At 37.8% G+C, this 26,974-nt stretch overlaps 1 protein-coding gene across 1 annotated transcript; it reads left to right on the top strand.

Annotated features, from left to right (window-relative positions):
- On the top strand, positions 1-26,449 carry LOC145780250 (transcription intermediary factor 1-beta-like). Its single transcript, XM_082591954.1, has 20 exons — positions 1-540; positions 3,405-3,703; positions 5,138-5,253; positions 7,368-7,491; positions 9,266-9,335; positions 13,591-13,763; positions 14,375-14,510; positions 15,159-15,276; positions 16,090-16,216; positions 16,410-16,512; positions 17,118-17,217; positions 17,411-17,552; positions 17,791-17,885; positions 19,799-20,004; positions 20,431-20,552; positions 21,451-21,562; positions 22,717-22,791; positions 23,085-23,225; positions 23,673-23,802; positions 25,456-26,449. Exons 1-20 carry the CDS (start codon positions 1-3, stop codon positions 25,461-25,463), a joined length of 2,937 nt encoding a protein of 978 aa, XP_082448080.1. The 3' UTR covers positions 25,464-26,449.
- The last annotated feature ends 525 nt before the right edge of the window (positions 26,450-26,974 follow it).

Here is a 26,974-nt window from a genome sequence, read left to right on the forward strand (position 1 = left end):
ATGTCTAGAAATGCCTTGACAAATCTTACCACAAACAACAATTCGCAACAACGAAAACGGTTACTTGCTTGTGATTCTGAAAATATTCCACCTTTCAAAAACATCAAATCATCCTCAAGTTTGGAAGGTGTGGTTACAAGCAGTAGTGAACTGTCAAAAGAACAGTTATTAAGCTCAAATGACAACAAACTTCAAAATGAAGCTGTTAATATTTCTTCAGCTGAAGTTTTATTTGAGCATGACTGTGAGGAGTTGAATCATTCTTGCCCAGTTTCTGATACTATTGTTCCTGTTTCAAAAGAACTAAAGGATAAGAATTCATTTTCTTTATCTTCAACACCAGCCATGTCTGAAGATGGTTTTTATCTAAATGCTTTTTGTGGAGATTCATCTCTTCTTCAGACATGTTATATTTGTGAAAATTCATTTGAAGGAAGACAACCTTTGCTGTTGGGCTGCTTACATGTTTATTGTTCACCGTGTATTTTACAGCAACAAAATTTTTTACGAAGTTCTTTAATTGCCAAGAAACGATCTCAGGTAGGCCTATTTAATATGTGTATTTGAGTATTTTAAATATTTGGTAGGTTGCTTTTTTATTTTAGTGTAGTGGTTAATTGGTTTGAACCTAATTTATCATATATATAATATATACAGAATATATTATATTAGTGATGTTGAAAAAAGGGTGCTGGTTTAGCATCGGTCGCCTTGGTCAGTGACGTCATGAAAATGTATGACGTCATGCAAAAAAACGCAACTACTTTTAGGAAGGGTGCAAAAACGCAGAATAGAAGTAAAAGCGGAATGGCTATTGATTTTTAAATATTTGTAGTGAATAGTGCCTCCAGCTTTCTCATTTCTGCTTAGATCATTGGAAAGCACGATGCTTCATCTACCCGAATGAATTAATTGCCAAGGCGATTCGATCATTGTTCATCATAAGCCGCCACCCGTTAGCTGTGATCGCTGAATAGTGCCTCCACCAAATATGCTGTAGCTTTCTCATTTCTGCTCTGATTTTAACAATTTTCCTATCGTTGGAAAGCATAATGCCTCATCTACCCGAATGGATTAATTGCCAGTCTAATGTAGGCATTATATTTATGTAGCGTTAACTTAAACTTTGCTATTTTGTACCAATTTTCAGCAATTCATTTTTTACAATAAAAATACCAAACCAACACAAATTAAAAGAGTATGTCTTGGTTTATTCATATGTTAACTTTCACATTTATATCTAATCCACAAAACGAGCAATCGTTGTTCAAACTGGTACAAAATAGTATTGTTACAAAAGAGAATTGGTACAAAATAGTAAAGTTTAAGTTAGCGCTACATAAATATAATGCCTACTTTAGATTGGCAATTAATCCATTCGGGTAGAAGCATAATGCCATCCAACGATAAAAAAATTGTTAGAATCCGAGCAGAAATGAGAAAGCTACAGCATATTTGGTGGAGGCACTATTCACCGATCACAGCAAACTGTGGGCGGCTTATACTGAACCACGATCGAATTGCCTTGAAAAATGCATTGGAAAAAAGCTTCGTCGAGCGGTTACGTTTGAACAACGATTTCTCGTTTTGTAGATAACATATAAACGTGAAAGTTGTTAGGTTAATAAAGCAAGACATACTCTTTTAATTTGTGTTGGTTTGGTATTTTTATTGCAAAAATTAAATTGCTGAGAATTCATACAAAATAGTAAAGTTTAAGTTAGCGCTAGATCAATATAATGCATCCTTTAAACTTGCAATCAATTAATTCGGATAGATGCAGTATCGTGCTTTCCAACGATGGTAAAATTTCTCAAATCCGCGCAGAAATGAGAAAGCTACAGCACATTTGGTGGAGGCAGTATTCACCGATCACCAGGGTTGTCGGTATTTTACCCGACCCACCCATTTTTGTGTACACACAAAAATCAAGTAATGCCACTTTGTGTATACTACACTAAAACTCATTTATGCAAGAAGGCCTTATAGTTAAACTGGTGAAAGTACTACTCTACTGTAGTCTGTAGTGTATATATGATGTGAAATGCAATTTAGGAGGCTATTTACCAATTACAGATTCTGGATTCTAATGCATGGCTGTTTCAGAGCATTTGTCTAAATGGCCATTGGCCACGCAATCGCTCAATTGCTCAATGCTCATCCATTACTATATATAATATATATATAAATGATAAAAAATATTTAAACATGATGGCATAAATGCTCCTTGCCTTCAAATCTAAAGCAAATGATGCAATAATGTGATTTCTACCACTCCACGGTAGCATCAACTTGGTATAGAAATCAGTGGATGATGCAACATCCAACTTGATCTTGAAATTAATGGATGATGCAACATTCAAGCAACAACAGCCTTAGTGCATTATTTTATTGAGTTATGCAAGCATGTACTGTGAGTGAAAGGCATTTCATTCGTAAAAAGTAGTTTTAAGGTGAAATAAGCACGAATCTACCTTTTTTTGCATCTTTTTTAAAAAAACCCAAAAAAACCCTGGTTTTTTAAAAAAAACCCGGGCGGGTTGGGCTTTTTTAAAAAAACCCGGGTTTTTCTCAACCCTGCCGATCACATCAAACTGTGGGCGGCTTATAATGAACACTCGAAATTGATCGCTTTGTGTTTGCATTGTTTTGGTAAAAAGCTTCGTCCAGCGGTTACGTTTGAACAACGATTTCTCGTTTTGTAGATAACATATAAACGTGAAAGTTGTTAGGTTAATAAAGCAAGACATACTCTTTTAATTTGTGTTGGTTTGGTATTTTTATTTTAAAAATTGAATTGCTAAGAATTGGTACAAAATAGTAAAGTTTAAATTAACGCTACATAAATATAATGCCTACTTTAGACTGGCAATTAATCCATTCGGGTAGATGAGGCATCATGCTTTCCAACGATAGGAAAATTGTTAAAATCCGAGCAGAAATGAGAAAGCTACAGCACATTTTGTGGAGGCACTATTCACCGATCACAGCATACGGGGGGTGGCTTATGATGAACAATGATCGAATCGCTTTGAACGATCTAAGCAGAAATGAGAAAGCTGGAGGCACTATTCACTACAAATATTTAAAAATCAATAGCCATTCCGCTTTTACTTCTATTCTGCGTTTTTGCACCCTTTCTAAAAGTAGTTGCGTTTTTTTTTGCATGACGTCACACATTTTCATGCCGATGCTAAACCAGCACCGAAAAAAGGTAATCAAAGTACCAAGTATAATGCATCTATTTTTTGTTTGTTTGTTTTGTTCAAAGTGAGTAGTTTGCTAACAATCATTAACATCACCTGAGTTTTTTTGATTAACTGGATGAAAGCCAGCTTAACAACTCTATTTCCATTTTCAAACTCATTTTTGCATTGTGCTATTCTTGTAATTTTACCTTTCAGAATAGTAAAAGTGACACCTTTGTAAAGTTGGGTGATATGAACACTATTCCTGACACAGCTTTTAGAAGCCTTGAAAGTTTGCATGAATACAATATCACAAATCTGAAGAATCGACGTCTTGGCTCATTGATGGTCCGATGCCATATATGTCAAACATACACCAAGGCTAAGTTTATTCGCAGATATGCATTTAGTAATTTGAAGAAACAACAAGATAGTATTAATTCTGATGTGCCTTCTTTTGCTTTGACTAATGAAAAGTTATGCACTAACTGTGAAGAAAATTCCATGGCTATTGGGTAAGAATTTTTAATTTCACAAAATTGATGTTGTACCAATACAGACGAAATCAGTTGCTCACATATGCAATATAGGCGATATACGAAGCATTGATGTGTTTAACATGCTTTTGGGTGTAATAATATTAATTGACCAATCTCTGCAATGCTGGACACTAGGCCCAGATTTAGGGGGGGGCAGAGGGTGCAGTTGTCTTGGGCCCCCGACTTTTGAAGGGCCCCCCTACGTGGAAAAAATGTGATTTTGTGTTATTTTTTATTTCTTTCAGCCTTTGAAGTTTCTGCAAAATGCTGTGCAGTGCTGGATTAATGCTACTGTAGATGTAGAGGTGGTTTTTGCATGGGGGCCCCCCGATCTAAAAGTGCCCCATCAGCTAAATCCGGCCCTGGTAGACACAAATTGTTGATAATGCCAATTTGCCTATGGTATGCCAAAAAGTTGCCAATTTTCGGTGATAATGCAAAACCAGTTTTGATATACTGTAACTGTACAATCAGTTGAACTAGATAAATAAAAGTTTGTTTTGCATCTGGTTTAATATGGCTGGTCTGCTATTGAGACAGCCTTTTTTGAAGAAAGTCTTTTTCATCTTCTCACAGCGGCATCTGTTTTTTCATTATTCAAAGGATTTAGCATATAATAGAGGTTAATCCAATAATATCAGAGAAAAAAATAACCGTTATTCCGTTTCGGAATGGCCCGTTTCGGTGAGTCCGATTCGGTGAGTCCGATTCGGTGAATCCGATCCCTTAACGGGGGATTTTTTTTTTTTTTAATTATCGGGTACCGTAGCCTAATTATCATTGCCGTTTTAGGGTTAGGGGTTAGAGGTTAAGAACTCACCGAATCAGACTCACCGAATCGGACTCACCGAATCGGACTCACCGAATCGGACTCACCGAATCGGACTCACCGAATAGTAGCAGACCCATTCCGTTTATTAGGTTATCAAGCGGTTCTTGATTAACAGTAGTGGTTTTGAAGTCTCATGTAAATGAAGTCTCAGCGAAAATGTCTCGACTAGAGTTGTTAGATATCAGCTATCTGCTAATTTACATCTATCTTACTGAAACAATAACTTTCTCGTTTGTATGGGAGTGGGAAGGTAGACACAAAAACCGCTTACCCAAATGTTTCCTACAAATTCTCTAAATAAACAGAAGCCTTCCGCTTGATTTAAGAAATACCGAATCGGTTTTCTTCGAAAAAGGCTTTCTCCGAATTGGGATATCTCTGAAACAGCCCATTTCGACTACAGTATTGACTTATGCTCCAATATTGACATTGCAGAGATATGCATGTTATAATTTCCAGTTTTGTATCTATACGATCACCAAAGCCCTGGTTGTCAACAACAGATTTGTTGTTTTTTTGTAACAATGACATTTTAAACGTTTAGCAAGTCACTCTAATGGCAACATTTTATTCTTCAGATTCTGTAGGGAATGTGATGAACTTTTATGCAAGAGGTGTGTGAATGCTCACAAGAGGTTGAAAATCACTAAAGAACATGTCTTACAATTTCTGAAAATTGATGAAAGAAAAAATGGTTTGTGGTCACTGGTTAAATTTTAAGCTTTCATTCAAGCTTAAGTTAGTAGTTGCTTAGTGGAACAGCATTTTTTTGCAAGGTTATATGTTCGGACCCGGTCCACCACAAATGGTTTGCCAAGTTTTTTATGCCTTTAACCCAGGTTGTAGTGGGCAGCTACCCAAGCTGAGTTTTTTTAAAAGGACGTGGCTAGATCTACAAAACTGGTGTTGCCAGGTGAAAAATTCTGCTACATTGCTACAATTTGAAAAAACTTCAAAGCTGTTCAAGAAAAGACTGATGACAACACGTGTGACTGAATAAACCTTTTTCAAAACTTTCAAGAATTTTTGTTTTCAACAACTAACCTAATACGCATAGGCGCCTAACTATTTTTTTGGCCGTGGGGGCGAAAGCGTGTTTCATCAGCAGCAACGTAAATTCAGCAAAATGTCACGCAGATGGATGACGTAATTATGTCGTCACACTAGGATTGCTTTTATTGCCACACTCGGAGTTATCGCTACGTTCGACCTACCATTAATTATTATAAACAAAACTCGACCAAAACACAGTGACACGCTATGCGTCTGCGTTGGCTAGCGGTTGATGGACTGCGACTCTTTAAGCTAAGTACAACATAAAGTTTAGCAACGAACTAGATTTATCAGCATGAAACAAGAGACGAAAAGGTTTACTAAAAGGTATACTGTGAATGGAATGAAAATACTAACTTGATCATACGCTTGAAAATATACCTGTTGAAAGCAAAATCATTCATGTTTACATCAATTCAACAGCACGTCACGTTGAATAAATTTAAAAGTTGCTGACATCCATAAACAGCCCTTGAAAAATAGTTGCGGAGAGACGTTTGATTAAGTTTTCGACTTGACATTGCTCCCTTTTCACTACAATATCGCAACTTATGACTGACCTGCTTTCAATTCACTGTAATACGCCCGTTTTCGTGTTGCAGCTGCAGATGAGACAAAAGAAGCGCATATTCCCGCCTTTAATCGGGTTTCTATGGCAACGGTCCTATATGCGCCATGCAGTTTGCGCGAGTCCGTTGTCGCGTTGATTATGCCCCGTGTGCGCAATGCGGTTTGTACCAGCCCTTGTTGCGTTGGTTAGTGGTAACCTCGGGCCGAGACTTCAAGTTCATTTTCACAGCAACCGATTCACTGCCGCGACAATTCTCTGCAGAGGTTTCGACTTTCGAAAGCGACATCGAGTCTGTTTGCAAGCGCATTAAGCTAAACGCACGCTGCGTCTACGTAGCAAATTATGTTGTTTTTGGGTGCATTCAACATCTGATAGACATTGAATCGACGCAAAATGGTAGTATTTTGCTATGTCCCAGGCAGCAAAATCAGTCATTTTTACATTGATTTCAACGTCTGCAGACGTTAAATCAATGTAAAAATGACAGATTTTTTTGTCTGAGGTGGGATTGTAGCATCGCTATTTGTTCTAGTGATTATTTATCGCAAAGCTGTTGCGGTTTGCATTTAAAAAATGTTTTCCTGCTGCCGATCGCTAGTTCATGTATAGTTTTATGTATCAATACAGCATAAAAAGTTGCTCCCACGCAGAAATATGCGTGGGGGCCTGGCCCCCACGCCACCACGGCTTAGGCGCCTATGCTAATACGTATTACAATGTTTGGGTGTTCATCAGAATTGTTATTTTTTAGCATTAGTTTTGTTGCAACTATTGCTAAAAAAGAAAAAAAAACTATCAAATTCATATTCTATTTAGCAAGCTTAGCAACCAGCAACTTAGGCTACTGACTGAAAGCATGATTTTTCACATGAAAACACATTGCATAAATACTAGTCAACTTGTTTTTAAACCATAAAAATAAATTGTGCAAAAAGTTTTCCTTTCGGCAATTTTTACGTGATAAAACCCATTTTGCCCATAAAACTCCTTTTTCCAAAAAGCTTGTTTTTGTTTTGTTTTTTCCAAAAACCCTGCTTTAACCGCACTCTTATTGTTTAATCTTAATGGAATATTATTGATTTTGTGACAGATTAGATTTCTTTATGATGAACAGTGTACGACGTACAGTCGTACATGCAATGAAGCTGTTCACCTGTTTTTTTTTAACTCATTTACTATTGCAGAAAGTGATGATTCGTTATTATTATATTGTACTACACACAGTAAAGAAGAAATTAAGCTATTTTGTGAAACGTGCAAGGCTTTAACCTGCAGGGATTGCCAGTTGGAATTTCACAGAGATCACAAGTATATATTAGCCTACTTGTTATTGTTCAATTTTAGATGCTTTACTTTGACAATAAGCTGGTGCCGGTATGTGTTATCAGAGGTGGGCAGTAGCGCGCTACTTTTTTGGTAAAAGTAGCGGAAGCGGCGTTACTTTTTAGTTGGAGTAGCGGCTGCAGTAGCGGCGCTATTTTTTTCCAAAGTAGCGGCAGAGGCGCTACTTTTTTTCAGTTGCACTCCCACTACCCGCTACTTTTTAATTTAAGTTGAAAAAAATTCTTGTTTTTTTTGCGATACTGGCGCGGTCAAGAAGCTATATCATCGGTTTGGTTGCAAGGTTTCGGTCTTTTCTAGCTGACGTCAACTTCTTCGGCGAATATCTCCGTGTGATGAAGCCTATCTGCCAGGCTTTAGACATTCTCCAGGGTGAGTCCAAGGCGTATTACGGAGCCTTGCTTCTGACCATCACAATTTGCGGAAGAAGTTGACCGAGATCAATGATCTTGTGACCTGTGAGGAGTTGAAAGTGAAAGTCCTTGAAGGGGTGAAGGTTCAACAAGTGCTTCAACGACATGAAATGCGTTATGGCATCATGTATTCATCTCTCCTTCAAGACGTCGTGGCTACAATTTGTGCACTACGTTTTCACGGACGATGCTGACGCACTGCGAGAAAAAGTCAAGACAGATGTAATTCGACTGTTGCGGGAAACATCAAGCCAGGTTGATACCGAGAAGAGTGACACCAACACCAGTCATGACCCCGAGGATGTATTTTTTGGAGTGTTTGCGCCATCCCGTGAAACGTCAGTGCAGAAGGAAGCAGCAATCGTAGACGGCTTTTTTTCGGACAAAAGCAAGTCCTTGAGCTTTTGGAATTACCGAGTTAAAACATCTGTTGATTAAATACAACACCCCCATTCCTTCTAGTGCTGCGGTGGAGACACTTTTCTCTGTTGGAAACGATGTGCTTAAGCAAAAGCGGGCAGGACTTAGTGACTCTCATTTTGAAATGCTCGTGTTTTTGAAAGGTGCGTAACAATAAATTTCCCTTAGAATGTGTTTTCTATAACGACGTTAAAATGACAGCGTAAACGAATGATAACATTCGTTTTCAAGGTTGTTTTTGCGTCACTAGGGACTTGAGTGTTTCCTAGTGTCATTTTAGACAAAAGTAGCGGAAGAAGTAGCGGTAGCGCGCGCTACTTTGGCCCGAGTAGCGGTAGCGGGTAGCGCGCTACTTTTGTAAATTGGTAGCGGGTAGCGGTGGCGCGCGCTACTTTGGCCCAAGTAGCGGTAGCGGGTAGAGCGCTACTTTAAAAGTAGCGGGTGCCCACCTCTGTGTGTTATGCTTGAGAATAGAATTGTACGCAGGTAATGACCTACATCAAACTAGTCACTTTTGTGTATATTTGGTAAATGCATTAGGCTATCGATATCATCTATCATTGTTTAATAATTATGTGTATTATTGATATTATGTAATTTTGAATTGTGATTGTTTTTGTGTTTGGTTTGGTTTGCGAAGGCTTTGAAGGCCTACTTTTGAAGTGTGTTGCTCGATCATGTATTGCTAAGCAAACTATCATTTCTTAGTATTGTAGTTTTTTTGCGTATCCAGGTGATTACCAAGTGATTTTTAGTTTGTCTGCCGCCATCTGTCATAAAGAGACGACATTTAACATAATAAACCTTTACGTTAGTATTTCCTTGATTGGAAAGTTTTTTTTTGTCACTTGAGCAATAACAAGCAATTGTTAATTTTGCTCTAGTTGCGCAATGGTCTTATGTTGCAGGTATCTATTTGTTGCTGAAGCTGCAAATAATCAGACAAATACTTTGAAAAAGATAAAGAAAAAACTCACTGTAAGCGTAATTGCCTATTTCTTTCTAGCCTGTTGTAGTAATAGTAGTGTAGTAGTCCAATTTTAATCCGGTGATGTTTCCGTTACCGGGGAGGTAATTGTTGACAGTGTCAATACGGAATGCTTTATTTGCGTTACAATAACCAAGATGTTTTGACATCCTTGTGTTTTGATTCAACTAAACATGAATGCTCTTTCCATGATGATCCAGGCAGCAAATCAGTCGTTTCTTGTACATTGATCAAATCTGGGTGATTTTTCTTTGCTGAGACTTTTTGGTCATTTGTCCGAAATGACTTAAAAAGTTCGGTCATTTTTTATTTATTTCGGTCATTTTTTCTGATGAAAATATTTCCTTTCAAGTAGCTGATACAACATATATTTTTTTCAGACATTTTGATCGAATTGACTAAATATTTTTTCGGACATTTTGACCGAATTGACTTCATTTTTTTCGGACATTTTGCTAAAAAATCGGCCAATGACCGAAAAATAAAACCCAGGATCCAATCTAGCAATTTCCTTTGCAAAAGATGTTCTGCCATGGTTCACCAATGTGGTGAAGGTTCTTTTTGATTTTTTTTGCCACCATCAACTGGACCAGGGGTCACCAACCTTGTTGCATGCAGGCCACTTTAACACAAGGAATGCTGTGGCTGGCTGCACTAATAAAATTTTAGGTAGTTTGACTCTTATGCTAGAAAAGAACGCATTTCGTACCGTACCCAGTATCCAGCGTTACATGTTGTTAATATTTATCTTAGAATACCGCAGCAACAAAATTAGTTGAACAACGCTATTGCCAGGCCGGGTCTGCTACTATTCGGTGAGTCCGATTCGGAGAGTTCCTAACCTCTAACCCCTAACCCTAAAACGGCAAGGATAATTAGACTACGGTACCCGATAATTTAAAAAAAAAAATTGAAAAAATCCCCGTTAAGGGATCGGACTCACCGAAACGGGCCATTCCGGCCAGGCTAAGCTCCTTTAATACAGCACTTTTGACTTTCTTAACAATGCCTGATAATCGAGGCCACTTGTCTTGCGCACTTATAGCTAGGCGAGCGGTTTCATCAGAATATTCATCGCCAAGCAAGAGTGGTGTTGTCACTTTGCTTCACAAAAAATATCTTGCAATTAACAGATTCAGTAAACAAAGAAACATTTGACACATCGCAATACAGGCAACAATGGTGACCTGCAAAGTTGCAAACATATCAGCGAAAAATAGGTTCCAATAACAGGGACAAAGAAACCAGGCAGTCAGGCACCATGAAACAAACGCTTGTGGAAATTACCGAAAAAACGTTTCTATCGTAACTTATGAACAGTGTTCCCTCTAAAAAAGCAATGAGTTGGTTTTTCATCCTTTTTGTGAGAGTCTATAAAACCGTTTTTCTTTGATTATTAGATAACTGTCACTTGCGGTGCTTATCAGCTTGGCAAGAATTGTTGATTTGCAGCATTTTGCACACATTCATGCTCTTTAACTCAAGAAAAGTATTTTTGGTTTTACTTTGTACGCTGATACCTTCCACGGGCCGTACATAACAGCGTGGCGGGCCGCATGCGGCCCGCGAGCCGACAGTTGGTGACCCCTGAACTAGACCAACGGTAAGCAAACTGCGGCTCGCCGATATATATTTGTGGCTTTTCTAGTTCTAGCTGAATAGTAATATCCCAAAGTTTTTCCAAAAGACGTAATGTCAAGTCAAAGTTTTTCGAAGAGACGTAATGTTGAAGACATTTGTTATTTTTTCAAGAGTCAAAATGAGAACCAACGTTCTCCTGAAAAGGCAAGTTCAGACCATAAATTGGAAGAACACAAACATAAATTGCAAGGAATTGCAAGCCAGATTTGCCGAAGCTAAAACCATGCTTTGGCATCCTTGTTGTAAATCCATGCAATGTTATTGTGGTCAGTGATATAGTTCGCCAATCGTTTGTTACAAACACGTCTTCTGTAGAAATGGAACTGATTGAAATGCAAGACATAGCTCTAAAGTATTTTAGCAGATGTCACTCCGCGTTTTGGATAAAGGTTTCAGAGAGTAAAGCACCAGTGTACATTTCTATATTTAGCATGACATATTGGTTTCAGTCTTTTTTTCTGAAATGAAGTTTGTTAGATCAAAGCATCGTGCAATCCTTACAAATGAACACTTGGGAGGATGAATTCGTGCAACTTTCACAACACATCGCCCTTATTGTCAGAAATCCCTAAATGAAACCTTTTGTTTTTTGTTTCTGCTAAGTTCTTTCACGTAAAGCTTGCATTGTTTACCTCACTACACATTTTGCGGTTCGCGGGTGTTTTTTAGTTTTCGGCTAGTGACTTTTTTATTGAACAAGTTTGCCCATCTGAAAATTGAATGAGGCTGTTCACCAGGCATTAAATTAAGTGATATAAGATGTTCTACTGGTGCAAATTAAGCTAAACTATCACAAGATGTATACAGTGACAATCTGCTTTTATTCCGACGTTTCGTCAATCAGACACGACTGACTTCTTCAGGGGGCTAGACCAGGTAGTGACTACCTGTCTAGCATGGCAAAACACAGGACATATTGCTGAAAACAACTAAACATGCAAAATGAAAATTCAACTTCTGGACAAAAACTTATCGCGCGCAAAGTTTGAAATAAGTTAGAAAAAAGGGGGACTTAATTGCGGTCAACAAGAAACTTAAATAACAACAAGATAGGAGAGTGAACAGCATGAGTCATGAATCGAGTTTTGTACGCACTACTGCACAGTTTTACAATCAGCATGAAACCAATTTAAAAAACGTCAAATCAGCACTTACAATAGTTTTTTGTAGATAGCGGGAAAAGAGATGCCATCATTGCGATTCATTACATGAGGCTTTTGATTTGATCATTTGATGATTTGATTTGATGATTGCAATTTAATTTATGTTGGCCAAACAAAACGAGATCTCAAATCTCGCATTAATGAACACAAAAGAGCTTTCAAATATCAACGCCCTGAACATTCTGCTCCTTGCATGCATGCCATAACTTCAGATCATAAAATAACTTGGAGCAATTCTAAAATTCTAAAAGTTGAAAGTGATTATAAAAAGCGAATGTTTTCTGAAAGTTGGTTCATCAATCAAAAGCCTCATGTAATGAATCGCACTGATGGCATCTCTTTTCCCGCTATCTACAAAAAACTATTGTAAGTGCTGATTTGACGTTTTTTAAATTGGTTTCATGCTGATTGTAAAACTGTGCAGTAGTGCGTACAAAACTCGATTCATGACTCATGCCGTTCACTCTCCTATCTTGTTGTTATTTAAGTTTCTTGTTGACCGCAATTAAGTCCCCCTTTTTTCTAACTTATTTCAAACTTTGCGCGCGATAAGTTTTTGTCCAGAAGTTGAATTTTCATTTTGCATGTTTAGTTGTTTTCAGCAATATGTCCTGTGTTTTGCCATGCTAGACAGGTAGTCACTACCTGGTCTAGCCCCCTGAAGAAGTCAGTCGTGTCTGATTGACGAAACGTCGGAATAAAAGCAGATTGTCACTGTATACATCTTGTGATAGTTTAGCTTAATTTGCACCAGTAGAACATCTTATATCATTTAAGTTTGCCCATCCTTGAACGGAATGGCCCGTTTCGGAGAAAACCAATTCGGTGAATTTTCGAGAATTTGTAGGGATTCGATTCTAATCGATTCCTCCGCCGTGATACAGCAACATCAATTGAGAGTCCAACCAAGTAACTGATTGAAGGAATTTCAGGTCATGCAACGCCGAAACTCAGGTTTATTTGAAACTGTCGCTAGATTTTAACTTAGTTGATTATGAACATCAAACGCTGTTTGACCACTGCTTTCTTTTTTGGCTCAGAGTTTATTTAATTAACCTTTATCGTTAACCGTAAAACGCCGTTTGATAACTGCTTTTTCTTTCTCGCTGAAACTTTTTCGCTGACGCTTTACTTGGTTAACCTATATTATAAGCTAATTCCTTCAAATAAACAGATGCTGCTGTGGGATTTTAAAAATTTCCGAAAAAGGCTTTTTAGGAATTGGGATTTCTCCAAATAGTAGCAGACTGCCCCTGAACTAGACGAATTCTTTTCAGTATCGGCCAGCAGTAGTGTTTGCAGTTTGTGAACACACTGGTTCATGCCCTAGCGATACCTCGTCTATAACTTAAGTTCGGCTTGCCGCCTTCGGTGTGGGAACTACTGTTATAGATTAAGCTTTTTATGTTATTAATCTTTGGCAATTGCCACCTTTTTTCAGGAGAAAAGACTTTCCCTTGAAAGAACTAGCTTATCAATCGAAAGTCAATTTGGAAAAATTTTAAAATCGCGCGACAGAGCCATTCAAAACATTGTGGCATATTTTCAGCAGTTGCGAGAAAGGTTGGAAGATCAATGTCGGTCTTTGGTTGAGCTAGCTTCCGACAAAGCAAGGTAAAGCAATAGATTGAGTTTCGCTTTTGGCAGCATTATCGTTGCTTGCTTCACGATGTAAATATTAACGACTTGTTTTAGCCTTATGCTGCGAGTTCGCTGTGGTAATAGCGAAATGCACTAACTTTCCGAACACAGTTCCTAGTCATGTGCTATCGTCATAGTTCTCTAGTCATTTGCTTTGTCAAGAAGACTTAGAATCGTACAAGCTGATAAATCTATTTTTAATTTTGATTGTCTTTCATCATAAACTTTTCACACTTTGCTCTCACACTAATGTACCTGAAACAAACATTTACATTTTAATAATGCAGTAGTAATACTGTATTTAGTAATAATTAGTAATAAGTCTACCGTGTAAATTATGTTCTTGCTTGGTCAGTGGTTTTCAATTTGTGGTTCGCGAGAGCTTTTTCAGGTTGTATTTGAGCAGCTTTACAGTTACAGTATGAGCAAAATTGATGGTCATAAATAAATAATGTCATATATATACCGGTAATCTTAAAATTGCAATAAACTTTTATCAGCGTGTTCGACTGTTCGTCAAGTATTTCACAAGTTTAGAGCATTGATTGATTGATTGATTCCCTCATTACAATATTACATTGCAGAAAAAGTCGTATTCAATTATCCGATCAATTTTATGAGGTTGGCCAATTGTTATGTGCTGTTGATTATAGTCTCAATTTTATTGACTTTGCATCGGAGAAACAAAACAATCTTCCTCTTCTTGATGCTAGAGAAATGGTACGTACGGTTTCGTTAGTATTTCTCTTGTCACGTTTATGCGGAGATGTGTCATACATCAACGCTCTTCAACATTTTATCATACTGGAACCTCTGATTTACTGCACGTTTATCACTGAACCCCCACTTACAAATGAAAACAATAACGTTCTTGTTGATAGCATAGCAATGAACAAGTGACGCAACATTATCAATGTTTCATTTTCGGCTATTGACTGCACTCGACCTCTTGTTATCTAACTGCAGCACGCTGATCTGAAAATACAGAATAGCGCATCAATAGACTGAACCAAGAAACTAATTTCACTACAAAACGAGGATATATGATTTCTTTGAAAACCATTTTCCTAAGAAATCAATCTCTCTCGCAGAAACTGCATTGAAGAGCACTGTCATACATTGTTTGTTATTTTACCAATTCACATATAAAAGATTTACATATTTCACTTCGAAAAATGCATTAAGATAATTTCATTAGATTAAATTTTTTGCATGTGACTGATAACAACACATCAATGTACAATTGTACATAACGGTGAGCTTAATCATCCAGAAGTCGTCGGCTTTTAGAAGATCCCCACCCTTTCACACTTTATGCACTCTTATCGCACAGCAGCACCTTAGTTGAGTGTGGTGTTTTTTTTGCAGATAGTTGATTACACAAGGAAGGTGCAACTACAAAGGTTTGCAGACACGCCTGTTGTTACCAGTAATATTGTGTTTGTCCCTCGAAAAGACGTTGAAAAGCTATTCGAGAAAGATCTAGGTGAGATCAATAAACGCTATACGCTATTGCTCATAACTTCATCGTTTCTTGAAACGTTGTAGTTTGGCTGTCATTTTCCAAATGTTTTTCAGCTTTGACCAGTTTTCATGTACAGTATCTAATCTATAAACCTAACTGATTTGCAATGGCTGAAAAGTAGATTATTTCATATATATATTGTTTTAATGTAATATGAGTTGTGGTGCTGGACGTTCTGTCGTCGCCGCCGACTTGGCGCGAAGCAATTGATCACTGCTGACCTGACACAGGGACCTCTCACCGACATTTTGCACAAACTATTTGTCTAAAATTTAAGTGTTGGAACAAAATTTACACTTTTGCTTCTTTGAAATATCTGTTCTGAAATAATCAAGACATCGATAAGGTAACCTTTGTCTGTCGACTAGACTGCAAATTTACTGGTTACATTTTAAATAACATTTACTCATAATATATTTAATTTTAGAAGTGACTGACAGAAATAAATGAAAGAAATAAACAATCCAACCAAAGAAATTAAGACCAGTGACAAAGGAGGTTGACCATTAACGTGGTCACCACTGAAACAGGATTTCCCAGGATTCATCATTGTCTTCGCCCTCATCATCGGTAGCACTTGATGTTGGGTGGTTCATTGGTACCACTTGTTGAGCATGCCGCCAAACTTCTGACTTACAGAACCATGTCAAAACTACAGATACTTAATGTATATAAAATAAGCTATTTAACAGCTATAATTTTACATTTTCTTTTGCGGTTCTTTGTTTTGAATAAGTCGTTTTGAATAATTCTTGATGAAGAATTTGTGTTAAGGTTCTGTGGAGTGGAAAAAATCCAACAAGGAGGATTCAACTTTTACAAGTCGAACTGAAACTGAATCCACGCCAACCAGAGGTGTCAGAAACTTCAGCTGTGCCACAGTTGAGCCGCTTCATACAGAGTTAGTGCTTGGTCGGGTCCTTTTGCATTTGCAACAGCGTGCAATAGTAACTAAGCATTATGGACAGTAATTTTTACTTGCTGCGCATTTACTTAATGTTTTATGCGCCAAGTTTGTTGTTTCACATTTGGTGAGTAGAGCTTGTGTAAACAGCAAACGTAATTTACATATATATTTTTTGATAATTTTTCAGCAATTTGCCAGATCTGGACGTCGCTTCCCTTAACTTTACGCCTACCGCTAAAGAAAGTTCTTTGAGTTCATTGAAGAAATGTGATTTGGCTATTGCGGATATTGTAAGTTGGTAGATAGGGTTTCGTATTTGTACGAACTTTTTTCGTGTTGTGGTATCAAAGGCCTGACTGCCATCTCGTTGATGCAGGAAATTGTTATTGTTTTTCACGAGGTGCAGATCTTTCTTTTTTATGGTGGAAATGATGTTCATATGTTCTCCAATCTGTTTGTTTTGGAAGTCAAAATTATAGAGAAATCATCATCTAAAATAACCAGCTGAATAAAGATGCTATTTCCAAATCGTGCATGGTTGAACCGAAAAGTCTGCAATCACTCTTTGATAGAGCAGTGTAGCCTAAGTTTGAAGTCTGTTCCTCATACCTTTTATTTTCTGTCGAATTACTTGAAGTTGCAGTTATGAATGTCGCTCAATTGTGCCTCTTAGCTGCAGTGATGAGGGCAGACACGATGGAGTATTTCGACTGCGGGCTAAATTTGAGTGAATGTACCCATCGAGTGAATGATGACATACTGCGTTTCATGACATAAATGAACATGTCCTATTAGGTTAGCTTTATCGATTTGAAATTCACACATGCCATATATTTCTGTAAACGCTTTTATTTTTTTTTAATGTTATTGGACTAACGGCGATTCTATGATGTAGCACAGTGTCAAGTCTGCAACAGCACCAGTTTCCACCTCCACACCAGATGTAATTGAAATCTCCGTAGAATCCCCTCCACAAGTCTTTGACAACATCAAAGGTGGGTAAAGAAGAAGATGGTACAAACGTGTCCACTTGTTTAGTGTTCATTTATCAGCGTACGTAGCTTCATTAAGCTAGGACATTAAGCGTAGGCTATTGTGTTATTGATCGGGGTTAAAAAGCTTCATGAAGACTACTTACTTGCTTTTCGGTGATAGTAACTTTTTTTTATCGCAACGTTTTTTCTATAGTTGCTACAAACCCTTCTTACGATTTTTGCGATTTGTATGATCTTTCTGTGGACCAACTCATGCCTTACATCGTGCCACATCATCAGGTAGCGGATCAAAAGCCCGACCAGTCATGTCTTAATGAGATTGTTCAGCTACAAAGGTTAGTAACGTGTGTACTAGTCTTGCTACGACCTCATCTGGTTTTGTGTGTGAAACAATGACAGAGTGACTGTTTTGCTAATGCTGGTGAACTTGCCAGCAATAGAGAGAAATGGAGGAGTTAACTGCGGACAACTGGTCATTGGTCAACTCTGGCTTCTTTGAAGCAAAATGGAGAGCGAGAACTGTTGTATTTCTTAAATTAATTTCTGATTCCCTTACATTCACTTTGCTTTCAGTTTTGTGGAACCGTCAAATTCGCCACAGGATGAAAAGGGAACGAAAACTTCTTCCGTTTCCAATGAGACTTTAGTGTCCACCGCTAGCGCTATTGGTAAGTGCATTCGTTTTTACAGTTTTGTAATAAAAGTCTGATTATTTTCGACAAAATATGCCCCCATTACATTGATTCAATAGACAAATATAAATGAAATTCTTTCTGTAGACAAAATGAGCGCAGTTTTGTGTGTGGAAAAGTCCAAAAGTGACTTCGCTGATAAACTGTTCATATGCTTGCTTGAAATGTGTTGTATTATTTCAATGCCATGATTTTTATACTGAACAAAATGATAAACTTCTCAACGGGACTATTTTTCCACTAAACATTCTGCATAAGCTGTGTGAGGTACATTGCACCTTCTATAAAATGGTATTGATTTGCATATGTAAATGGTTTGTTTTATTTGCTATTTATTTATTTTTTATGTACGTATTAATATGTTTATCTTCACAACTTAAATCTTAAATCAACGTGTATGTTTATGTTGTTAGAATAAAATTTTGACATTGGCCAAAACAAGAACACAAGGAGTAAGAATATGCTAAAAAATACATTGAGATACATATCAGACTTGCATACAATGTCCATAAAAACAATCTTTTAAAAAAACGACTTATAAAATCTCATTTAGGTGTTAACAGTTACAAGCGTGTGTTGATCAGTCTCCAAGATATCACAACGTGTGGTAATTGTATTGAGTGTCATACTTTCAGTCTGGCAATTATCGGAATGGCCCGTTTCGGCGAGTCCGATTCGGCTAGCTCCCTATTTGGCGAGAGCCTTTTTCGGCGAGTTCCCTATTCGGCGATTTTTTGAAATTTTTGATGAAATTGTGCAGAAAAAAATAAAATGTTTGAACTATTAAATTAAAATTATGTGTGGCCTACAGCTTGGATTGAAAGGAAATTATACCGTAACCTAGTTATCCCGACCAGCAGAAATAGCCGTTTTTACATCGTTTTAATGTCACTAAACGTTGAAATCGTGTAGAAAATGCGCAGCCACCAAACCAAGAAAAGAAAGCGAAAAAGAAAACTTTTATTTCGTCGATTGTAAAATAGACAATTAGACATACAATTAACACTTGCAAGAGCAACAAGGGCGATTTAACACAAAAGAAATTCAAAAAGTGACAAGTTTCCTGAAGTTTTTACTTTGAGAGTTTCGCATTCAAAAACTTGGTTGTGATGTCATAAAAGACTCAGAAAAATAAACATTGTAGGAAACCGGCTCAGTGTGACCATGCGGATTCAGAAAAAAGTAAATAACAATAGTTAATTTCACTTTCCAAAAGTTACAAGTGAAATAATTTTATGGCGATTTAAATGCAATTATACTGTATTTTCACCAAAAAGGTAGTGATAAAAATGCAAAAAAAATTGCAGTCAAAATCAAATTAAGGAGAAAGATTATAGTTGCAAAAATTTGTATAAAACATTAAAGGTGCAGAAGTAAAGTACTAGTTTTGATGATACGAATTTTAATACAAAAAATAAAATGGTCTGGCAGCACTACTTCTAAAAATATAGTCAGGCTAGGTAATTTGATGACAAAAATAACTAATACATTCTAAGTTTGCATACAGACGGTGACGTAGGTTTCAAAGAACCCAATTAGCCTTAACAGTTCGTATTTACATTGATTCAATGTCTGAATATTGAATAATGTTCAATCGTTGGATTTGCAGAAGGCGTCGTTGGATTTTCAAAAAATCGCCGAATAGGGAACTCGCCAAAAAAGGCTCTCGCCGAATAGGAAACTCGCCGAATCGGACTCGCCGAATAGTAGCAGACCCGGCAATTATAGTGATGAATAACGAAAAAAAAAATTCACATCATCATCAACCATTATGATGTGGAAACAAGTTTCAAATAAACGCACTTAAGCCAAATGTGTCACAAGTTTACATCACAACAACGGTTATTGTGAAGCATGACGGCTTGTTGATGTAACACCGGCTTCCATAGATTCCACTGAAGAATCGCTAACTCCCTTTGTGCCTTTGGTGGCTGAAAGGCTTACGACTGCCCGGCCGCTGAACTCCCCAGACTACACCAATCCTCTTAGAGATGTGATTGGGATGGATAGCAGCATGGCAGAACATTTCACCGTCCCATCAGTGGAGGACCCACACAAGTCCTCATCCAGAGAAGAGAATTCGACAAGCACATCGGTGAGGTGGAACAAAAGTTTTTAGGTTACATTGTTTCCACCAAACGTTGTTATATTTTTTTAGCTAAAACACCTTGTATAATATCTATTTGGTTATTTATGAATGATTCGTCGTAAAACTCTTGCTTTAAATGCATGCAAGATCTTCCGAGTTAGAACCACACAGCAACTTCAAAGCAGCTTTTATTACATGCTGTCTGATTGAAAGCTATGTTTTATTGTTTTTCATATGCATGTCCAGCTGTTAAAATTTTTTCGTTAAAATTTTAACGATCTATAAATCTTATAAAAATCTTAGATATTTTTATTGTGTAGCAGCGTTGAACCTGTAATACTTGTCATCTCTGCATCAGGCATCTTCAGTATGCAGAAGCTGTACACTCAACTTAATACTACTCCAATTTGCTTACCAGTGTTTTTGTTTCAGTGTGTGGTGAAAAGAAGTCGGTGCGCTGTCTGCAATGCCGGTGGAGGACTTCTGAGGTGCGATACGTGTTTGAGGGTGTTTCATAACAACTGCCACGTGCCCAAAGTAATATTTGTTCCAAGGTGAGTTGGTGTACAGTTTTTAATAATCTCAACATGGCAGGAGCTTTCTTCGATTGGTCTGTGCATCATATTTTTGACTTTCTGATGAAATCAGAAAAAAACACTGTCTGTGCTCGATACCAATCAACATGGCTCTCTTTTGTTTGTGTGCTACTCCTATGTGCTATAGCTTTATGATGTCATTGTAGTTTTGTTTCTAAAAGGACATGTACAATGTACATTGTACAATGTACAATTGTACATGTTCTGTCGAGGTGAAGCATGGCGCATCTATCTTGTCTTGGGTCTTCGTGGCCAAGTTCATGACCAGTTTAAGATCAGTAGTGAATCCGTTTGTAAGAATTCCTCTTATTGGACTTTTTTGGTATTCACTCTGAGACACGTGTTATCATCATGGCACTTTTCCTAGACCAGTCAAGCTAGGGAAACTGCCCAGAAAAAGACGGCCAAGCTGGTAAAAAAGAACCCACGTATTGGCGAATTCGGTACGGACGCCCTCTATAACACAAGAAAATGTCTTCCACCCTGTGTATGCAAGGTGGATGGATGCACATAGCCTTTACATTATTCGGTCTGTTGTGCGTTATTTTTATCATAGCAGGATGGTAATGAGATTTTCCTGCTTTTCAGGAGCGACAAAGTAACAATTATCGCAGTAAAGTACTTACAGTAGTGAAGTACTTTTTTAGTACTAAAATAGTACCACTTTAGTACTTTTTTGATGTTTTTGTTTCATTGGTCAAGCCAGTAGACTTAGTTTTATAGATGATTGAAGCCCTTCCTATGCTGTAGACTCGACTAAGCCTGAAAACATGAGAAATCGACCACTGAGTAGTGTTTCTTTTGTTGTAGTTAGTTTTGATTGATTACCCAACTTACTCGTCAACTGTGCATGCAGGACAGTGCAGTGGCAGTGCATGCTGTGTGTCGATGTCAATGAACTGTTGAAGCACGAATTGGTATATCCTGGAAGAAGTTGTTCCAGCGGAATGCAAGAAAGAGAACTTAAGGTGAGCCAAACAAAAGAAAACGGTGGTCTTGCCATGATTTAACATAAACTAAACAATCAGCCTCTTTTTTGGTTGGAATGGAGACGCATTTCATCATCCTTTACATCCTGTCATATTACAACGTGTGTGGGAGTTGCGGAGTTGGCTTGTTGCTTGTGGTTCTTTTGGTGGATGTGTTTACCAAAGTTACCATTTTTGTTAAACATGTAAAATTCCATATGAGGAAAGTCCTTAAGGCGGAAGTATTCTTTTCGCGAAAAGAATACTGCAGAATGAGAAATATATTTGACGCTTTTAGGGTGAGGAAGAAAGTTGCGTTATTAAAGTTTTAGGTAATTTATCAACTTAAATGTTACAAAAATCTTGTAGGTTCAGTAAAATGTATCTTGACTAAGGCAAGAAGATTTATCATCGCTCGAAGCTGCAGTACTTCTTGTCTGACTCTCTTCATGGGCTTGACGTCAGAATAAAGTTAACCTAAATGTGGTGAGGTATTTATAGATAGAAGGAAATCTATGTGTACTGTATATACCTCACCATAACTGCAGACAGTGGCACACGGTTTCGGCCTTACTGCCCCATGAGTGCAGTAGGTACACTGAGTGTGATCTCAAAGGCCTATTTAGCTTTGACTTGAAAGTATGTATGTAGCTTCGAGCAATAATAAACCTTCTCGTCATATTTAAGTTCTGTACCACAAATTAACTCTTCAAAATGTATTTTATGTTCAACTCACTAGTGATGAAATACGATACGAAATCTTAAGTGATGCTTGGTCAATATGTACTGTGTACAATGTACATAGTATTATACTGCACCGAGAAGACCTTGAGGTCGAAACAGCGGCTTCCTGTCTGCAGTTATATGTAATGTACGTGCAATTGACGATACAGTGAGTGGGATTTTCATGAGATTAATAGTTTTTCTTAATGATGAGACAGGGAACAAATCCATTTCATATGGACAATTGTAAACCTGCAAGATGTAGTGGTATCCATCTTGAACTCTGAGCGTTGCGCGAAAAAAAGGTCAATATGACTTTCCCAATGCATGATGTGATAACCTGATGCAGTCATCAACTCTTCTAACACACTACTGGTTGAAACTAGCGCGCCCATACAACCTTTCACTGATCCTTGTCTGTTTTATTGCAGATCTGTGAAAAGCTCACTTTAGAACTGTGTTGCCACCCACAGTATCCTCTATTTCATGTGCTTGTTTGCATGTCGGTAAGTAATTTGTCCGCTATTTCAACAACAACTGAGCATTGTGGTAACGCACGGTTTCCTGTTGCAATAAACAATTTGCTTCTTTTCAAAACACTAGACTAGATTAAAGTATTTTGGCGACATCTCGATGGCCCAATGTGTTGGTTCGTTCCCATTAAAATTAGTGTTTCTCTGATTAGTACGATTTTCTGTATCGCTCCTCACCAACCCAACATCGCGCATGCTTTTTGTCTGCAGCACATCACTACCGCAAGTTGCACTTTAGATTGAGTGGCGAAGTGTTTTTTTTTCAGGTTGTAAATTCTAGTGATTCTTTTGATCTGACGAATGTAAGGGAAAAATTAAGCTCTGCTCATCCAATACGGTTTACTACTGTGGAGGCATTTTTGAGCCATATTTTTTCCTTGTTCACTACCTGCTTTCAAGTCAAAGGGGTGAGTTGTGAATTTGTAAAACACAGACATATGATTCTCTGGTCATCTTCAAGACTACAACTGAGATATGAATGAAAATCTTCATTAGAAGTTATTCAGTATTTGCATGATTAAACTTTGGTAAGTTTTAAAACTTAGCTACGTCGAATTCCTCTGGTGCTCGTTTTCGCCTGGAATGTTGTATTAAATGAATTCTCAGTGTTATGTTTTGTTTGACAAAATTTGGGCTTCACAGTCTACTCTATATAGATATGATTTTAACGTGTTAGGCTACTCCAAAATTGCATGTGCTGTCTGTGAAACTTGATCGAAGAATCACAAGGGACTGCTTCAGGATCCTGTTGATTTCTCACCTAATTATTTAACTACTAGTTCAATCTGTGTCATTGACATAGTTATGACGCGACGCACTTAAGGTTTTACAAACTCGCTGTGTTTTCTGTGTAGGAAAACTCTGCTATGAGTGAAATGGCCAAGGGTTTGCAGGCATTTTTCATTGTCCAAGTGAAGAAAGGTTTGCCAGAAATGTTCTCCTTTGTGGACGACTTGGTAAAGACTCAGCGAAAACAGCTGGACGGTAACTACTCTCTCTCAGTCCTGTTTTGTTCGTTTTTAAAGTGGACGGACATCTAATCATGCTATAGTTACTGAGAGATCGTTTTCATTTTTCCGTGCGAGCAAATTAGCCGCTTTGAGAGTAACTGGACTTCATGTGAATTCTTCAGTTGTGCATTTCATGCATGTGACTAGATAAGAGCAGTAAAAGTTGACACAAAAAGTTTGACCGCTGCTCTGGTTTTGCAACCGTCAGGTACAAGCATATTCAAGTGGAATAATTCTCAGTTTTCGATTGATGATTGCCATGGTATAATCTTCCTTTCAATCTGCGAAAAAGGCTTCTGCTGCAGATTACTGTGTCTGACATTTTTTTTCTTTGGCGTCGCTGCTCTGTTGCTGGACGTGTCCTTCAGTTAGCTGTAAAAGCATGCATGCTGGCTGGTTGTAGACTGTAGCAATTGCCTTTGATCACGGATATCTCCAATTTTTCTCAAAGAAGCCTAGAAGCTTGGTCCCTCAACCCGAAACATTACTGTTATCTGCAGAGACTCTCCCATTTTCCCCTATCGTTGGCAGCTTAAATTTTTAATTTTTTTATCGTAAAGATTGTAATAAGTGGAACGGAAGGGGAAACCACAATGAGTAAAATCGACCATTGTGGCGTATGTGGAAAAAGAGTAAGGGAACATTCTGTCATGTGTACGAAATGCAGGAAGTGGTTGCATGGAAGATGTAAAAAGTTGAAGAGAGTTACATGCAGATCCGGAGATGGTTTTAAATGTGTGAAAGACGCAAGAAGATTGAAGAAAGAATGGTTGGTCCAGTGGTCCTGTTGAAAAGCTGAATGACAAAGTTTAATCAGTGAATGCCTTTTGCTATCTAGGAGATAGATTGAATGCCAGTGGTGATTGTGAAGCGGCAATGGCTGCAAGAGTAAGGTTTGCCTCAAGGGTGAAATTCAGAGAGTGTTGATAGTTGCTATGTGGTAGAAGATTGCCGTTGAAAATGAGAGGAAGAAATTGTACTAGAGAGTGAGATCTACAATGCTGTACGAAAGTGAGACAAGGTGGTTACGGGAAAACGAATTGGCGATTTTAAGAAGAACTGAGAGAGCGATGGCGAGGGCAATGTGTGGTGTGAAGCTGAGGACAAAAGGAATACCGAAGAACTTATGAACTTGCTTGGGTTGAATGAGAATGTTGATAAATTGGCAAGTTGAGGAAGAAAGCAGCAAGGTGGGCTTGACAAGAGAGGACGCGCTAGACAGATCGATGTGGAGGCAGGGTGTGAAGACGATTGCGGCACTTGGAGGTGAATCCGGCCACCCTCAGTAACGGGGACATCACCGGATTAAAACTGGACTACTACTTTTTTGTCATGTCAGCTTTCAGGGTGTTTTTCTGTGTTCTTTTCTCATATCTCCCATTACAACCTTATTCCAAATTCGTCCTGTTAAAAGTTATTCTCATCTATTCATTCAAATCGTCCCAGCTATGTTTTATAAAAACAGTAATTAAGCTAACTTTAGCTGTTAACTTCATTCGCATGTGCAAACCCTCCATTGGTATATTAAACTTTAAAGATTCAATTTTTGAAAGGGCTCTTTTTATTTGAGATCAAAACTTCCTTCGATCCGCCACGTTAAAAACTGAATTTACTTTCTGTTGTGCAGGATCATAATGCAACTTTGTGAGCAGTAACAGCTGGAAGCCGAGGATAAGTTTTTGTGCTTTGTCGCGTTGGAATCAGAAGTCATCCAAAATAAGAAACTCTTTTTATTGCATCAACGTTTTATTTATTTCATTTGCCGTGTTTTCTGGTGATTTTTCGTGAATCATCGACGTATTTTCGCTGACAATCTTTTAATACTGCGTCTAGTATTGCGCAATTCAGCGGAAGTGTGCAACACGAAGAATTTCCTATCACTATTACTGCAAGGTGTTCCAATGCAATCGGAGGTGCAATAAGTCAAATTTGCAGAGACGGTTGCGCTATCGCCGTTCTAGTTTTCATCCTTATTGCAGTCATTTTACTTCACCAAGAGTATTACTTTTGTCAACTGCGACTACGTCATCGACGCGACGAACTGAAATCACATCTCTCGTGTAATTGCAGCCTACGTTAAAGAAACGTTTGTGTGCAAACTATTTCGCATTGAATCAACACAGAACAGGGAAGTACTGTAGTTGGTTCACAAGAAGACAAGTGAGAATCTATTAACTTCTGCCTTGTTATTGAACCTTAGTGTTCGTTGCGAACCGCAATCAGATAACGTTTTTCTCCAGGAAAATTTTGAGGCTGTTATATTCTGACATTGTGACAAAGCGGCTTAAGGGCAATGCACACTTTTTATTTGTCTGCTCGTGCTTTTTTTGCAACTCTAAATCCTGCGCATTGCTGGATCAGCTGGAACCTCAGCTTCTGCTTTGTGACTTGTTTGTCTGACGGTGCCTGAAAAAAGGTTTTATTCATGAAAAAAATCATGGTCACAAAAAATTCAGAAAAAATCTTTTAATCATACATGAACATTGAACAATTATTGAACATACCATTTTTACATCATGTTCTTTTTTCGTTCACGCTTTATCAGCATTGTCATATTTTGTTTTATTTCAGATCCTGAATTTTGGCTTTGGCAGCTTTTCGAAACAATAAAAGCATTTCATACTGTTTCTGTTGATTTAGTGAAAAATATGATCCAACTTATGGTGAGATGTAAGTCTGTGTTTCATCACACGTCCCACTTATTCCGAAACATATTTTCCTAAATCCTACTTATTTTTATGTATCGTGTTCCTTTCCTGGAGTCGACTGTGCGACTCGAGTGGAGCATTATGAAAGCTCCTAGCAGAATGGTTCAAAGGAAAGGAAAATGGCTCATTTCCAAAAATGAAGATTTTGACATTTTTCCTGATAGTGCTGCCATAAGACAAAATCTAGTGACAAGGTTTCCTCATTGGCGCGGTTGGGAACCTTGCAAAGGACATTGCCTACTAAGTGGATTAAAGTTTTATTGGAGATTTATTGAAGGAGTGTCTCAATTAGGTAAAACCTCAAAGTTTTCATTTTTTGTTTCCCCGGTTCTCCGAAGACTTTGCAACGATATTCTTATTCAACGTGCCGTGGTTTCGCGTGCAGAGCAAAAAAGAATTAGGTTACAGACTAATAAATAGGCGAGTAAGAAGTGACAT

This window comes from Aplidium turbinatum, chromosome 11, assembly GCF_918807975.1.
Source record: "Aplidium turbinatum chromosome 11, kaAplTurb1.1, whole genome shotgun sequence".
NCBI lineage: Eukaryota > Metazoa > Chordata > Ascidiacea > Aplousobranchia > Polyclinidae > Aplidium > Aplidium turbinatum.

What these genes read in the sequence shown, in the direction of transcription:
- LOC145780250 (XM_082591954.1), top strand. Translation starts at nt 1, where the DNA reads ATGTCTAGAAATGCCTTGACAAATCTTACCACAAACAACAATTCGCAA. An exon ending in TTGCCAAGAAACGATCTCAG is followed by an intron (nt 541 to 3,404) that starts GTAGGCCTATTT and finishes TTTACCTTTCAG; the next exon opens with AATAGTAAAAGTGACACCTT. An exon ending in TTCTTGATGCTAGAGAAATG is followed by an intron (nt 14,511 to 15,158) that starts GTACGTACGGTT and finishes TTTTTTTTGCAG; the next exon opens with ATAGTTGATTACACAAGGAA.